Below are 17,559 nucleotides of genomic sequence, written 5' to 3'. Positions count from 1 at the left end.
TAAAACATGGGGCCCAGCATGGACCTCACTCTGCGTGACCTCTCCCACAGAAATCTACACTCCACAGTCACCACTTTAATCAGGGCTGACATGGATTTCATCTTTAACACTTTAATATGGCTAAAAATGAGAAGTCAAAGTCTGAATCCAATTTCACAATTTTTCATGGTTTAAACACACCAGTCCCCCCACGACACCCCTCCCATTTTTTACACCCCCCTCTTAAAGCCAATTAAAAGAGGTAAAAGAACAACCCTCTAATTTTCTCATAAAAATGTAAATTATGCAAAATGGCCAGTCACAATCAGAGGGGTTATTTAACAATAATAAGACATTAGTTTTCATGTATTTAGAATCATCATCATCTCTGCCATCAGTGAAGCAGCACCGCAAGAAAGATTTAGTTTGTTTTCCTCTCCTCCTGTCCTGTGGCTGTCTTACGTTTGTCTCTCTCTGTAGCAGAAGATTACCCAGAAGCCCTCACATTGTGATCGAGGTTCAGATTCACCGTGAAGAACCTTTAATTCACAGAATGGTTTCAATGCTGCTCTAACACAGTGTACAAACACCGTTAGCTCCATTTGACTCTGTGGCTCTGCTCTGTGTGAAGGCAACCTATGGTCGAGTGTCTCGTCCATGAACACATCAGCATGTAGACTAGTAAAGTCACAGGTCAAAGTCCAGCTGGAGCAGCTGACCTGCTGCTGTATCTGTCACGGAGTCGACTAACCACTAATTTAAATGTAAATAATATTTAAAATAAGCGGCCGCTGATTAAGTCAACATTTTAAATAATGACAACAGTTTTGACAAACAATGTTTTCAGGGTCAGAGAACCGTAAGGCTTGGATCAAAGACTGTTGAAAAAACAACAGCACTGAGACGATTGGATCATCACTGGGTCCTAATATACCACACCAGAGCAGACCAGAGCAGACCAGACCAAACCAGACCAGACCAGACCAGACCAAACCAGACCAGACCAGACCAGACCAGACGATGGACTTGTTGTCAGAAGGAACCAAGGTTTTTATTTAATCTCTGTGTAATATATATGTAAGTCTTCTATTATATTCTTATATTTTTCCTCATGTTAAATTGACTCTCTGTAATGTATGGAAAAGTTTCAATAATAAATTTGTATAACATTCCAAACAGCTGAGATTTAACAAGTGTCTTTAACTTTGGTATGACTTGGATTACAAATGGAAGGTTGTTGGGTCGATTCCAGACTTCACCCACAATTCACAGTCATTAAACTACACGTTGAAGAGTAGTGTGACTGTTGTGTGACTGTTGTGTGACTGTTGTGTGACTGTTGTGTGACTGTTGTGTTTACACTCCCCCAGAGTGCAGCGCTGTTGTTGACGTCACTGATTTAATTCATCATGACAGCCTGTACGGAGTCAAAGCCACAGCAGACTGGGTCTGTGTGTGATGAGGACGTCACTCCCCCTGCTGACTGAAACTGACGTCTGTACCCCCCCACCACCACCACCACCACCACCACCGAGAGTTCTTTCAGTTTTAATATGGCCGTCTTTGTGATATTTAAAAGAACTAAAAGTACGCCCACAGATGTATTGCTAAATTTTTAACACTAATAAGAAAAAATAATAAAAACGAAAGTTACTGCAAACTGGGAAGGCAAGATTTAGCTTTTTATACAGAAAATCCTCAATGAACTTGATCAAAAATACTTAGGGTTCATATTTCTCTGTAATTAATTTATATTAATATAAAAGTCCATTAATATGAGTTACTTAATTTGCTATAATCTGTAGCACAAAAGATCCTCAACATTTCTTGCAATTTCATGCCCTACATTGAAAAAAACTAAATGATTAGAGTTGAATGTAGAACTGAACCCTAACGTCAGGATCCTGGACGTTTTTAATCAGGCTTGGTTTAAATTTCAAATATTAAATTATTTGAAATTTCAAAGGCCGTTTGCTGAAAAAAATCACTCAAAGTTTTGAAAAGCTCCCAGACTAACCCTAACCTGAGCAGTGACCTCCTGTTCTTCACCTCAGTGGTGTACAGGAGAGAAAAACATATTTATATACAAACAGTAGATTCAAATTATTGTTATTTCTTATGCAACAGATACTTGCAACAGAAAAGCCCTAATAGCAAAACAAACTTGTGTTAAAATAAATCAGCATTATATGCAGGTTAGTGAACATCACTTCTAATATTTAACTTGTTTTTGTTTTTGATGAATAGATCAGCATTACGGCTTCCTTCCAGTGTTGAAATACAGACACCAACACAGTGTCTGGCTGCCTCTCTACAGGACCGTGAAGTCTGGATAAAGATTTCCAACGGTTTCATCTGAATGCACTGCTTCAACTGTCTGTTGTTATACTGTTATATACACAGAAGTGTAGACGCCGCTCAACAAGCGCGGGTCGTCACTATTCTGAGGAACGGTATGGGGGCGCTGTGGAGGCATAAACGGAGAGCTGAGAGTTGTGCTGAATGAAAGCAGCTGCCTTCAAACTGACACTTCCACTGACGGTTCACAAGACTGACAGATGACACTGTGACTGTCTGCCAGCTGCAGGCAGCGGCTATATTTACTCATGTTTTTAGACTTTGTAGTCACTGCTATCCATCTCACAGGGATGACAAGAAGGTCAGAAAGTAGAAATTCTAAATAATCGTTATATTGCAACCATTTAACCCCTTCAGAAAAGCCAGAGTTGGAAACTAAAACTAAAGAGGAAGAGTGGAAGGTCACAACCAGACCATGTCAGAGTGTGTTTCAGAGGAAAGGCAAATTGATCACATCCTGACTGTGAAGGACTTTTTAAACACGTGTTAGTCACAAAAATCCCCTCAAAGTGAACTGTTGTCTCAGTGATTGGACCAGATTTTCAAGCAGCTGCAAGTCCTGCGTGAGGCACGAGTCCAGTGATGTTCCAGGAAAAATATTCTCTGATCTGTGACTCAGTCTGTGTGTCACTACAAAAGCCTCCAACAGAGAAGAAAGACCGTATTTGTTCATATTAAAAGTTCACAAAGTAGAGATTTTGTTTGTTTCAGGGGTAGGAGAACATTGATGGCTCTCTGCCATTTTCTACGATTATTTTTGACCAATTGTTTTCATTTAAGAGCAGAGCAAATAAATCACGTTGGTCAACAGAATCCACATTTAAAATAAATTTTGGAATCTATCCATAATTTAAGGTTTTATATCCACCTTGAATGAAGAATTCAGGAATTGTTCTAGTTTTGATAAAAAGCCCTGCAATGACTTTGTTTCATTGACTTTCATTAAAAAAAAAAACAAGAAATTTAAAAAAAAAACGTTAATATTGCAAATACATTTCACCAAGGCCGCGCCCCCCCATATCTGTGTTCTCCGTGATAAACTACACACACTAAAGCTAAGCACAGTTAAAGCTGTGAAGAAAAAAGTATAAAGTAAAAATTATATGAAAAAGGAAAAGTCGATTTTCATCTACTGCGATCCAGACAGGGATGGGCCGATAACACAAATTTGTTTAACATTGAATTGTTTCAAATATAAAAGTATCTATTTGTCTGATGTTTTCGTAGCACATTTATACGTTAAATTGAATCTTCAATCCTGCAACGTGTTGGTTTTTCTGGGACAAGGAAAGGAAATGTGAAGTAACGTTTGCATTTCCATTAAGTTGAGTGTTACGGATTATTTCTCAAAATAATAATTTACTTCACAGACGTAGTGTACGTGTTACGGATTATTTCTCAAAGTAAAAGCTAATAATTTACTTCACAGACGTAGTGTATGTTGAGCTCCAGCGATATTTAGTTGAACTCTGAAGTCACAAAGCCATGAAAAAGTTATTTTTTAGCACCAGAAACAGGTGAAAAAGGTACATTTTCAATTCTATACCGACTCCACAGACTGACAGGAGACAAATGTACTCTTCAACGTAATGTAAAACTCGTAATAACTAAATTAAATATTATATTTTGGACCATATGGAGTTACACAACATTGTTTTTGGAAATAAATGTATAAATCAGTGACATTCTTTTGTGTCCATCACTCAGTTATTACCAAATGATATACTGAATATAAACGCAGTCTTTTCCGCTCCATTAAATTAATTATTCCGCCACGAAAAAAAGTTATAATCTTTATTTTCCAACATTATTTTAGGATCAAACAACAATAGCAGATCTTTTTTAAGAGCATGCTTTTAAAAAACAAACAAACAAAAAAAAAAACACCCCAAAATGGAGCAAAAAAAGTGACACTTTCATTCAACAAAAGCTCTTATATAGAATTTACAGGAAAAGAAAATCTTCCAGTGAAGACAATGATCAAAACACGAGTTGAAAACGTGTCTTTTCTTGTTGTGATATGGAAAAGACTCTGGATTCAAACTCGTGAGTTTTAAGTTGTCGAAGGTCCAAAAATTAACCTATGATACTTTTTATGTACACTTCAAACTGTCCCACTCAGAACCAGAACTCTTCAGGTGTGAACTAGGATGAAGGAGTCAGGGACCTACACTGAGCACTGACTGGACTGTACTACAGAGGGAGCGGATCCTGCTGTGGACTTCTGGAGTGTTGGAGGACAGTCACAACAGGCTCCTGGTGTCCTCCTTCTTGACGTGGTCCAGTGTCTTCTCCTGACATTTGCTCTTTTTGTTCTGGTGAGTTTTGACGTGTTTGGCCAGGTGGTCACTCCTCATGAACCTCTTGCAGCAGTCCGGACACACGAAGCGCTTCTCCCCGGTGTGAGTCCTCAGGTGTCTCTGCAGCTCATCAGAGCGGGTGAAGCTCTTGCCACAGAAGAGCCAGTTGCAGACGAACGGTCTCTCCCCGGAGTGCCACCTCAGGTGCGCCTTCAGATGAGAGGTCTTCCCGTAAACCTTCCCGCAGCCCGGGATGTGACAGATGTGCTGCTTCTTCTTGCCTGGCTCGTCGTTGGAGGTGGACGCCTGGCAGTTCGGACACCTGCACCTCCTGCACCTGCGCGCGGACGCCAGGGGAGATTTGGTGTGGAGCAGCGCCGCGATCTGCGTCTGGTACTGCGCAAAGTCCGTGTGTCCCAGCACCAGACTCCTCTGAAGCTGGAAGCGGTGCGGAGCCAGGGTGGAGGATGAGGAGTGGTGGTGGTGGTGGTGGTGGTGATGATTGCCCTGCTGGAGGCTCCACCACGGGATGTCCTCTCCGGGGTTCGGGGACAACTGTCTCTGCTGCTGGTGCACCAGGCCGGACGGTCCGGTGACAAAAGTTGGCATCGCGGGTGGAGGAATGGACGGTGGCGCTGCGTAACTGACAGCAGGGACGTACGTAGGGGGGCAGGTGGACTGCAGGGACTGCATGGAGCAAGGTAACATCTTCACAGGAGAGAATTCATAAGGGTATGAGCCCGGGTCCGCTGGAGGAGTGAGGGGCAGTTCGTGGTGATGGTGCGGACTGAAGGAGCTCTGGATGTGCGCGGAGAGCTGCGTCTTGGAGGATAGTCCAAAAGTGGAGTTGGTGCTCAGGGAGTTCTGAGGGTTCCCCTCGTTAGTCCACGGGTGAAATAAACGCGAAGGGGAGCCCAGGGTCGGGTCGTAAGGAACCTGGAGGAAATCTGTGGGGTTCGATCCGTGGTGGTGATGCCCGATCCGGTTACAAGTGGCAGCCAGGAGAGCCAGCGGAGAGTGCTTACAGTTCTCTGGAGACGAGTTCGGAGTGCGGTCCTGGACCATTGACAGGCAAAAATTGAATTATTTTTATATCACAAATATAATTTACCTTCATTTACGACCCTCAACAAACACTTAAAAGTCAAACATGCAGCGTTTATTGTTCACCTTGCCAAAGGAAAGCCTCGGATTTCATCTTTCTTTCAACCTGAACATTAAAAGTTGCGCTTATGTCATTAACGCAGACTATTAGTGGCAGCAATTAAATTATACGAGACTTTTTTAACTGTGTGAAGCGTAAATCTTTGCGCTTGACTGAGTTCGCAAGTTATTAAAAAAGTCATCAGAAAGTTGCGCACAAACCTGGAGAAAAGCCTGGAGTGTTTCATTCCGCAGCACCGCCACTGCTGCCATGGTAAAGGTAGTCCTCCCGCTTTTTGCTTTTCTCGCAGGGATGAAACGGAAATAAAAATAAAATATACACTGGTGCTAATTCAGACCAACGTGCTCCTCCGCTGCAGCGGGCTGTGACTCCTCTCTCCGAGATCTCCTGCTTCCATCTGAGGAGTGAGGGATCACTTCTTAGGACTTGATAAGGACTTTGATGGGCCGCCAGCCAGTCACAAATAAGATTTATGACTTTGAAGTTTGCCGCTGCCCAATCATCAAAGAATGGCGGCTCTTTGAGAGGAGGGAAGCAAATCCTTTGAATCCACAAAGCTCCTATGGTGTGTTTGTTGCTCTGGATAAAGGAGCTGATTATTAGGGGGGATGGGAAGGGAGGAGATAAAGGCGGGACAATTAATGAAGTAATCACTATGTGGGAAATGTATATACACAAATAATTGGATTTTCCTGATCAAAGACCCCCATGCCGCCTGGAGACCCCCGGTATGGGATGCTGTAGTCATCTGATTCCCCCCTTTTTTTTATAATTAAGGATTTGTGGCAGGAGCCAGTGTAGTGACAATGTGACATTGTTATCAGCGGAGATCTGACTGTTTGATGGACCCAAAAGTGACTCAACACAAGGTTCTTAACTATAAAGAATCCCCCACTCTTTCATATTTCTCAGTTGGACTAAAACATTTCTGTGTCTTTGAAGCACGGCGCAGCATTAAACACACAATTATGGCCCTCTGATTTATTTAAATGCCCCTTTCGTTTTCATTCATCGCAATCTGAGGCTACAAATTCGAATTATTTCCCTTCCTTCTTTGTTGGAAATTGAAATTTTAGCTAATTTTAACTAATATTCAAAAATATGAGAAGCCAATATATATATATATATCTTTTATCCACTTAATATCAAACCTTGTTGCAAAGTTTGTCCAACAACAAGTTCAAGCCTTGAGATTATTTTAAATTAAGAATTAGCCAACATGCAGTAAAAATAAACTCATTAAGGGAAAATAATAATGAAGACATTTAGTCAGTGTTAACATTTAGCCACATGCTAATATCAGCAAAATATACTAAAAGAACAACTAGAATGATCAATTTCTTAGCAAAAATAACCAGCAACAAAAGTCACAAGAAACCACACAAAACTACAGACAAGTCCAACAGATACAAACAAACAGGTCAAAGGTTGGCAAGAAGACAACAATATTGTCACACAACACATCAAAGTTAGCCAACAATCATCCAAAGGTAAGAAAAGCATTTATGTTTTTAACAATGAAAAGCAAAAACATACAAACAAATAAATTAGTAGACGTAACATTAGACAAAAACAAAACAAACAAAAAAATGTCACCGGAGACCAGTGCATTAATTTGAAAATTAATTAAGGAAAAGCTTATAGTGAACAACGGGAACAATAAATAATAAAAAGCCAAAGCCATACACACGATGGATGCTCAAACATCTGTCCTTGCAGATTATTCAAAATGGAAAAATCATGAATCATAAATTCATGAATGTGTTCCTGGATGATAAAAAAGGTCAGAAAGTTGTTGAATAGTTCACATTTAGCTCTGAGACACTGGAGAAGCCTGGTCTGACACAGGTAACAAAAAAACCCCAATGCAAATTAAAAACAAAAAATAGTTTGTGTGAGAAGTGGGAATGGAAGTTTTCTTTATCGACTCTGTGATCTCTGTCTGGCTTCCCTGCAGAAACAATCACCGTCCTCTCAAGTTTGGAGCAGCAGATTTTGAATTAGATGTGTTCCTTTGAAGGGATTAATGTTCCCGTCCTCTCCCACGGCTTTATACACAGTCATGAGGGAGAGGAGGAGTCCTGCTGGGCTCCACTGCACCACGCTCTACAACAACACTGTCTACAGGACTGCTGTAGTCACCACACACTGGAGATCAACCCTGTTTACATCATTATGGCAGCTGGTGGTGAGCACGACTGTGACACGGCAGCACATTCTCCACTGATTCATACACAAAGGAGTCTGGCACTGATCTTAGCAGAAGTCAGTGGAAAATGTTTTGTTTTTAACTAAAGTTAGGACAAATATATTCACCTACAGGAGGATAAACAACAACAAACCTGGCAACCCTTAATGTTTGCCCATGAAATGCTTTCAGGTACGTCTATCTATTAATAACAGTTACTTCACTGTTATATAATAGTGGTAGATTCCACTTACATTTCAACTTGTAGAGATTTTTGGCTAATTTGTAGCACTTGTGCATTAAGCTAACTTAGATCTGTTGCTTGAATTTTTTGGACAACTTTTATATCTTTTGTGCCCTGCGTCACTGAAGGCTAACTAGAAGCTAATTTTCTGTACTTTTGCCTAAATGTAATCTGATATTGATATAATTATGGCTAACATTGACCTATGTCTTGGCTAAATTAGCGTGTTTTCTTTTTCTATGATCAGACCAGATGCCACTGGGGGCAGGAAGGAGTCATGCTGCCGTGACACCAATTGTTATGGCCAACTGTCAAAGCAGTGTTTAGTTTTATTGCTAACGTTTGTTGTTCTGTTTTAACATTAGCGCCCATCCATCTTCCCTAATGTTCATTCAACTCCAAATGCATCTGCGACAAAGGGAGTTTGTGCCAAGTATATTAATTCTTATTTTGACTAAATTTCCACATTAATCATCTTTGAATATGAGCTGTCACACTATGCTAAGCCACAAAGCCACACGCGCCAACTGCATAAATTTCATGGCTGTACTGGGAGCGTCTTCCTTTGAGATCCTCACTGCAGCCCTTAAATGCAACTTCTTACATTTTGATGTGTCTCAATGGGACCCGGTCTGAGGGACGACTCTGCCTCAACAGGACTTTGATATAGTTTGTAAGAAATTCATGACTGTGTGCCCGACACAATGTCCAGTCCCCGAGGTAATTTACTGGCACCAACCGTCGCCTCCCGGTGGCCGTGCTTTGAGTTCTACAGGTCACTTCAAGCGGAGGATGGGCTAAAAGAAAAATTCCTCTGGCAGTTGATGGGAAATTAACTCAGAGGAACCTTCGCCGCAACAGTTTTCAGTCGGTGCACTAAGTGGGTCTGGACATAGTGTGAGTCAATAACGGCCATGTACTTTAAAAAGTACTTAAAAGCCTGAATCAGAGTCGGGTGAGAAACACTAAAGAGTCGCAGACACTTAAAGGGCTGCAGCAGGGATTAGCAGAAACATTTTTAAAAAGGAGACAAAACTGCCTACAGTTAGAGGAAGGAAGGTGTCAAACTTTACTATGAAAAGTAAAAGCTTCACATCATCTTACTATTTGAAGGTAGGACCTGAATTTCTGACTGAATTTGAATCATTACGTTTCAGTAAAGTGTAATTATAACAGCAGGACCTGGCACTTAAAGGTGACCCTCATTTGCATTTTTAGAAAAAAAAAACCCCAAACATCTGACATCTTTGTGGCAGATGTGTTCCAGTTGGGTTTTTTTTATATATTAAGCCTATCATTATTAAATACAGAAAAGAAAATACACACACCTGCACACCTGGGGTTGCATACATGTATTTAACTCATATAAAACACGTCATCTGTCTGACTATAAATAAACAGGGGCAGTAAAAGCTGAATATACTGTTGAGATCGTGATGTTCAGATGCAGTGACAAAGAAGCCAAGCTGCAGAAAAAAAAGAGAAAAACAAATTATAGGTTATTCATTTAGTACAATAATCTTGAATATATTTTCTTGAATTTCTTATATTTTCTTGAATATAAGTTTCCATTGATTTATTTTAAAGATAAAGAACCAAAGTTACAAAGAAGAAATAGGTGGGATTGACAGAAGAAGAGTGAGATTTTGACACGCTGGGGTGAACTGACAGTTGAGTTCTTCGCATCTGACAGAGTCAAAGGGCAGCGCCACAACACAGGCCCTCTTTTAACTCTCCATATTCTCTGGACAGTTGGAGCGAAAGCAGGTTCCACATCTGTCTCCTACCAGAGATATCAGAGACTGGGTAGGAGGAGGAACAGGAGGAGGAGGGGGAGGAGGAGGAGGAGGAGTGAGAGGGAGTGTGGATGTGTGAGAATGGAAGTCAGAGGGAGGGAGGGAGAGAGAGAGAGGGAGAGGGAGACGCTGGAGGCTACTGGGTACTTGAGCCGCTATAATGGTGTCTCGTATGAGAAAACATCTGTGAATTTCCTCAGTGATCTACAACAAAGTATAACTCAGAGCAGTCACTCAACGGACCTTTGAAGTTGCTCTCTGACAGAAAGCTGCCATTGTTCGCAGCCCCCAACACACTCAAACTCCGACTTTGGTCTCACTAATTTACCCCTGCAACGCGATACAACCCTTCTCCCTCTCTCTCTCTTCCGAGTCCATGAAGCCGGGGACCTCTGCATACTTAAGAGCAAAGAGCAAAGGCTCGGCGGTGCGTGGGGTAGGCCTGGGGGTCACATAAGGCAGGACACGTCTTCTTTAACCTCCTCTCAGCCCACCCTGCATGATGCTAATCCAGCCTCAGAGAGAGGGAAACTCTATGATCAAGTACAGGGTGGCGGCCTGCAGCGCTCTCTAGGGGAGATTATGATAAGAAGAAGACATCACTTCTTATAACAACATGGACGTGTACGGATCTTGACTTTCTGTCGAGTGTCAACGAAAATAAGTCAATGAAACATTCTTGGAAAATGTGTGAATGGTGATCACACAAAGGTAAAGAGCTTTAAATATATTAAATATATACAACATTTTAAGTCAAATCAGTGTTACAGTAATTAATGCTTGCACCTTTTTAAATGCCAAAATGCAGTTTTATTTTATTTTTTTTTAAGTGTTGTTCACTGGCACTAAATATACATGGATGAAAACATGAGGGCTTTAGACATATGAACTGCAAAAGACCTGAGGTCGTAGCGAAAACAACAATGTTTCAGTCTAAATTTGTACATTTCTTGCCAAAGTACCTTCAACTACAGGTTTAGTCCTGTACTGCACCTAACTGAAGGTGATGTGTAAAACTACCAGGTTCACACTCAACACCCCCCCGCCCCCTGCCCCCTTAACAAGTTGTTAATGTTTCAATATGGACAACATTCAACAACTAAAACCATTGCCAAGAGTACAGCTCCTCTTAACAGTGGAGCTCTGTGCAATGTAGTCCAGTCATATAACCTCAGTCATTAGCTCCTGGTCTCCAAGTGTCTATAAATGTTGAAAATGCAAAGACTAAAGTCATGTTAGATGTGACATACAATAACATGGCACAACTAATTCATGAAGCGTTCTGCATTTAAACTATTTCCCTGCTGTGGGATCAACAGTTCAATCTAATCTAATATATAATTGTTATAAATTATTTTCAAATCCAGTTTGTTTTTGCCAAAGCATCTCGACTAGGAGACAAAAGAATCTGAGGAAAAATGTTTTCTGACTTTGAGTCTATTACAGACTCTAGAGTCTCAAAGACACCCTGGTCCATTTCCTGTGTCTCTGGTTGAACCACTGAGACTTTCACTCTGACCTAAATCAAAGGATGGTTCGGTGGAACACCAGGTGATCTGTTCCTGCTCCTCCTGGCAGTGGCAAAAAGACAATCTTTCTGCTCTGAAACAAGGCCGTGCTAATTCTCTCACACTGTTATCTGCCCAGCATTTATTGGGCGGCAGCTGGTCTCACCATCTGGGAGAGCGGCGCCGCAGCTAAACTAAACAGGTTACACCTTCGGCCATGCCAAGTGTGCTACTGCCCCAGTCCATCTACAAACTGAGAGAGGCTAATCACAATTTCACGGTCTGATTTGTCAAATCCCATTCCAGTACCGGAGGCACCAAGAAAAACTTTTAAGCCCATAAATTTCATGGTGTGCAGGATAACAGCGTTTCCATACTGCTGCTATTGTTCCACGGCAGCCCGTAGCTGCTTTACGGAGGGGAGGAAACTGGTCGCAAATGAAAAGGAAGCTGTAATTTTGACCAAAACATCTAAGATTAAGCGCCATGGGGAAACAAAACTGCCATCCCCTAATACATGCATGCATTTTATATTCATGCTAATGTGAGACAACAAAACAGAGCACGGGGGGGAACCTGAACAAACAGCAGGTGTGAGGAAGCCCAAAACAAAAGCCACTGTAACCCTAATGGAATTCCTTGTCATTAAAGAGACCTTTGATGTATCTGCTCAACAGAATTCTTTTCTCTGCTCCCTGCGCCTCTAAACTCGGCCTCCAACAGCCTGACCAGCTTCTTCGCTAACGCCATCATTTGGTAACCCTGGATTTCTTTGGAGGACCCTCTGAGTCTCACATGTGACCAATGTCAATGTCTGTTTATTTTTGGACTAATAAAATTGAACTCCCTTATTTTTAACACACAGGGAAATTCACAGTCTCTGCAACACACACAGGCTGTCACAGGAGGCGCTATTTAGTAAGTAGTTCCTCTGGGGCTTAAACCCAGGACCTTCTGTGTGTAAGGCAGATGTGTTAGGGAAGTGTGATAACTATGAAACCACAAGTAGTTCTTCAGGCTGGAGAGCCAGAGAGAGAGGAGTCAGTCCTGGCCTTCTACTCTACTGGACCTCAGCACATCTGCAGTCCACACAGTAGTTTGGTACAGTTTCTATGCTTGATGCCCGTCCTGACAAAACATCCTGAGACAAAGTGGAATTGAACCAACGTTTTATGTGTTGCAGGCAGGAACTACTACACCAACCAGACACTGAAGCTTTCTTTTTTTTCTCCATTCTAAAGTTATGCAAAACTGACTGCAGGCAATCACACAGTGAGATCCTGGGCTGAGGTGGAAACCTGGCACATCTGGATATCCAAAGCACATAAACTGCATTAAAATAGTATCTGTAAAAAGCTGCACCTGAAATGCTGTATTCAAACTGTCTCTTTGAACTCATGGGGATATAGAAACAGGACAATGTTGGGGCCTAATCGTGCGCTCTCCCTTTGAAGTCAGACAACACTACTGGGTGAAAAGGTAAGCATACTTCTTTAGAAAATAAAAGCTTTTCATCATTTGTTAAGGCTGCAGAGAGTTTCATAGAGGTTGGTTTAAAACTTTTTTTTTTCCTCCACACAACTCGCCTCCTTTGAAAGTCCAGCACGTGGAGTAAACAGCCAAAATGGCAAGAATAACACCAGCGGTAGCATTAGCCACATTAAAGGAGACCCACTTGCACTCGCACCAGATGTTGTCAGATTTAATGAGGAGAAAACGCGACGGCGCTGCATTTATCAAGACGCACTGAGGAAAAAAACACAGGTGTCGCTCTGTGAAAAGAAGCTTTTTATCTTTTTCAAACGTTTTTCAAACCTCCAGGAAAACACAGAAACGTGGATTCTTTAAGATCAGAATCATGTATCACCAGTGTGACAGCAGAGTTTTTTTGGAGAATATCTCTTTTGTAACACATAATCAGCTCACCGAGGTAATTACGCACACACCTCCGCTCACCTCCACTCATATGCTAAAGCAGGCAATCAGCCAGGGAGTTCATTTGGCAAAGAGGAGGGGAAAAAAAAAAAACTGGGGAAAGAAACACCCACTCTGGCAACATTTGTCACCGCAGTCCAACCTTGTTATTCAAACTGAGCAAAGCTGTTTGAAATTCCTCTCTGTGCTACAACGGGGCCAAAATAATCAAGGCAGCATGATCACACTTAATTGATTCAGTGTACTTTTAAGACGCACTACAGGGAGCGGCGCTGACCTATTTCAGACCGAGGAAGCAGCTTTCACAGGGACGGAGTTTAAGCACAAGCAGGATTTCAATAATGACTGTGGGATCTGTGGCTGCAGGGCCGGAGGTGGCAGCTCGGCGGCTCGGGACTCACGGTGACACTGAACCCAGAGGAGGCTGCTTGTTTCACTCTTAGAGTTATTTATACTGTGGAAACAGCTGATTTCAATCCAGTCTGCTTCATTCCACCCAACACTGAGTGTAAATGTGTTACATCTTTACACAGCCTCGCTCCAGCAGCGGTGGAACAACAAAGCAAAAGTACAGTGACTTTGGAATATCTACTTTATTGACAGCTTTTTTATGTGCAACACATTTGTTATAGTTTCTAAAGGGATTTTATTTCATTTTTATCTTCAATCCTTACAATATTTGACATGGCTGGAACTGCACTGAGCTACATTAGTACTGAGTGTTGACAATAGATGATCATTGATGATTCAACAATGAGTCAGTCTTTAAACTTGACTTTCGAGTCCAACCACCAATGCTCTGAGCAGAGGGATTTAGAAATGGACTGACATTGGTCACATCTGCCAGGACTCCTGTGAACTGGACCTAACGTTAGTGAGGCTGGTCTGTCCATGCAGAGATCTAATGTTCTCCCTGCTGACTGTAAAGATGATGAGATCTTCAGTCGTACCACCCTACTCTTCCTATTAAGATCAAAATCTCCTCTAAGACCCTCCGGTGTCAACAACGGGAGATGCAGTAAATGATATGCAAATTGAAAGAAGAAGAAGAAAAAAAAAAAACCTCTACAAATCAACCAGCCTGCTGTGCATTTCCGACACTTCACATCTTAAAAGGAAACGTCTGTGTTTAGGGTGAAATTCAAAGTGTGGCCTGGCTGAGTGTGATTCTACAGCTGGACAGTACAAAGACCCTCAGACTACAGGCAGCTCCGCTGTGGGTGAGACTGTGTCTTACAGGAGGATCTGACTGCAGCTCTGTAGGACACAAACGGCTTCATGTCTGAAAATAAAACTGAAACTGTCCATCAAGACAAAAGCAATCAATCCAGTCAGTGTGTACTGATGAGAGCACACTGCAGCATTTTTACAGTAGTTATTGTTTAACATATATCTTACTTTTAGGCAAGAATTAACTAATCACCCAAGTTAAAGGACAAGTCAGAAAGTTCAAAGATGGATGTCATGATGACATGTTATTAATAAAACAACAAGTTCTGAGCTGTTTCTCGTGTATGAACCACAGTATCCCTAACATTTAATATATACAGGTGTTAATTTCCATCATACTTCCCTGATCATATTCTATTGTCTGTGCAGGTCACAGCAGTATTTCTGCTGCTGCACAGCCATCACTGAGGATGTTCTCTGGAGTGTCTGTCTGCTGCGTCTGTCTTACCGGTTGACATGGTTGGAAGGTTCAGCCCTGACTGACAGGAGGCCCAGTAGAAAGAGCCGAGGAGGTGGCAGACGTGTAGTCCTCCTCAGGAATCGAGTCCACCGCTGACAGTAATTTGTAGTACTCGTCTTCACCGTCCAGTACTTTGATTTGCCTGTGATGGAAAGAAAGAGGAAAAAAGTGATCTGAAAGTTCCTAAAATACAGTTCTGGGATTCTGAGTTCAACAATTTTTCAGTGCAGTGACAGGTGTGTCCAAGTGAGGGTAGGTCAAGGCCATAACAAAATGCAATAATTCAACACTTAATTTTACAAATGTAATCTAAATATTTTAGATTATGCACTACATTGTAAGTTATATTGCAAAGACAAAAACAGATGAAAATGATACTAATACAAACAAAAGTAAATAAAAAACAAAAGAAAAACCAAAACAGGAGTTATTCTCTCAAGGACTTAAGGTTCTTTATTGTCATTGCAACACATGTTAGACATGGGATGAACAAAATTAGTTTCCGTGATCCCGGCTCAAGTCTGTTCAGCCCATTACTAAATAACCCATGACCCAGCTGTGGTTGCCAACCCATAAGTTGGGAACCTTTGGTTTAGTTTTTTTTTTTTTTTTTTTACAGTTATATCAACAAATAGAATTACCACATTGATGACTCAATGGTGCCTCCCGTGGCAGCATGTCTGCATGTCTGTTCAGTGAATGTCACCATTGAAAGATTTTTTTTTATGTCACACATGCAGTGAATTTCATCATTGAAAGATTTTATTTTTACAATAAATCATTGTTACTATTTGTAACTCTCATTAAACTGGGTAATGAAAGTGCAGCAGTTATTTTTTTTAAAAAACAGTGACAGAAGAATAAAAAAACAAATAAATAAGTGATGACTTGGATTTTTTAAACAAAAGGTAACACTAATCTTCACATCACACCCCGTGTCTGAGCAGCTCCTCATAAAGAAGCCCGTTTTTTCTCTCTCCATTTCCATTAAAAGAAAACAAACTCACATCCAGACTCTGCTATTCCACAAAGGGCCTGCTCTGTTTAGAGTTGCTGTAAGTAGGAAAGCAGTTATTTACCCAAGTTTTCTGGGCTTCCTCTTGCTCCCCTGGTAATCCAGAGTTCTCTGAGGAAAGGGCCGAGAGCACACAGTCAAAAAAGACGAGCAGGGAGTCATTAATTTTTAATTCAAAGTGATTTTGTGTTGAATGCGAGCAGATGCTGATAATATCAGAAGTCACAGCATAATTTTTTTTTCTGATCAAAGGGCTCAAGTGAGTCTGATGAAGCATGCATCTTGCTCAGCTTTGATAAACCACATCAATTATTCACCGTGAAGGCAGACATCCTGACATGAAAGCAACAGATAAAGAGCATAAGCGCATGTTCAAGACAAGAGGCAGAGGATGAGCGTGGGGGTGGGGCTCCAGGCTCTGGCACAGGTAGCCGTAATTGTATTATCATCTGGAACCAAAGTCAGACAAAGGCCTTTATCGGCACTTTGAACTCACGTTTATCTGGTTGTAGTAAAGGCTGTCCTCGGGGCTATTGAGCAGCTTGGGCTGGTGGCCCCGCCGGCGAGGAGTTCTCTGCTGCAGCTTTGTCACCGGACCTGCACCACAGGGTGGAAAAACAAAAACAGGGCAGTTATTCAACCATGTTTAAAAAAAAAAAAAAGAAAAATCAACAAGCTCTAAAATGACATTTAAGAGGATGACAGCAGGAGTGAAACAGTTTCCATCACACATTTTTAAATCCACACCCTCACGTAACAAAATGACAAATCACATTTGACTTGAGTGGTATTAGATAATTTCACTGAGGAGCAGATTAAACGGTTCATATGAAACAAAAACAGCACCTTGTTATAAATGCACAGAAAAAGTAGAGTTGACACAATGTAGGAAATAAATTTGACAATTTTCAGTTAAATGTGAAACATAAGTTAGGAAAACGGCGTTCTTGATTTTTTTTCTATTTACACTCAGGTTTATTTCCATTAATATAAAAAAACATGCTGTATAAGAATATAAAGTTAAAAATGTTTTCGGTCAGACATCAACCTTTGCCAGATATATAGTATTTTACTACACAAAAACAAACAACCAACCAAAAGCCCTGGCTGTTGCACAGGTGTCAACACCAGGTGAAACCAATGAGTCCAAACGAGACAAGCAGCACACAGGACACAGGTGAGTGTGATCAACTGATCACTCAGACGGACAGAGAGACAGACAGTCATCTCTGAGTCTATCAGAGTGGGATTCAAACCAGTACCTGACACTGTGTAGATGGTCATGTGGTGTCAGCTACTGTTTGGTCATGTTAACACTACTTTGTACTCACTTTGAACAGACCTCATCACATCTCAATCCCTGTACATCAAAGAGCTGACC

The 17,559-nt window shown here is 41.4% G+C and overlaps 2 protein-coding genes across 5 annotated transcripts in view; both read right to left on the bottom strand.

Moving 5' to 3' along the window:
- Nucleotides 1–3,930: 3,930 nt before the first annotated feature.
- sp5a (Sp5 transcription factor a) lies at nt 3,931–9,429 on the bottom strand. The gene is made up of 2 exons (XM_008328637.3): nt 6,003–9,429; nt 3,931–5,693 (listed from the first exon to the last, which is right to left on the bottom strand). The coding sequence occupies exons 1-2, from the start codon at nt 6,051–6,053 to the stop codon at nt 4,581–4,583; spliced, it is 1,164 nt and encodes a 387-aa protein (XP_008326859.1). The 5' UTR covers nt 6,054–9,429; the 3' UTR covers nt 3,931–4,580.
- A 140-nt stretch (nt 9,430–9,569) lies between these two features.
- myo3b (myosin IIIB) overlaps nt 9,570–17,559 on the bottom strand; it is a 55,807-nt gene continuing 47,817 nt past the window's right edge. For 3 of the 4 annotated variants that reach the window (XM_008328639.3, XM_008328638.3, XM_008328641.3), the window contains 4 exons: nt 16,675–16,775; nt 16,243–16,289; nt 15,152–15,305; nt 9,570–9,700 (listed from right to left, as the gene is read on the bottom strand). In XM_008328639.3, the coding sequence (XP_008326861.3) occupies nt 15,173–15,305; nt 16,243–16,289; nt 16,675–16,775 (281 nt within the window). In that variant the 3' untranslated portion in view covers nt 9,570–9,700; nt 15,152–15,172. Of the gene's footprint in view, nt 9,701–9,727; nt 10,601–15,151; nt 15,306–16,242; nt 16,290–16,674; nt 16,776–17,559 lie in introns of those variants that run through there. The other variant, XM_025063764.1, reaches the window with a different exon arrangement.

Source organism: Cynoglossus semilaevis, chromosome 16, assembly GCF_000523025.1.
Source record: "Cynoglossus semilaevis isolate Cse_v1.0 chromosome 16, Cse_v1.0, whole genome shotgun sequence".
NCBI classification, from domain to species: Eukaryota; Metazoa; Chordata; class Actinopteri; order Pleuronectiformes; family Cynoglossidae; genus Cynoglossus; species Cynoglossus semilaevis.
Note: the sequence above shows the minus strand (reverse complement) of the source record. Positions and strands in the feature narration are given on the sequence as shown.

Bases quoted from the DNA above. Each gene is read 5' to 3' on its own strand.
- sp5a (XM_008328637.3), bottom strand. From the start codon at position 6,053: ATGGCAGCAGTGGCGGTGCTGCGGAATGAAACACTCCAGGCTTTTCTC. The intron at 5,694-6,002 runs GTTTGTGCGCAA...TCAATGGTCCAG, and splicing joins CACTCCAGGCTTTTCTCCAG to GACCGCACTCCGAACTCGTC.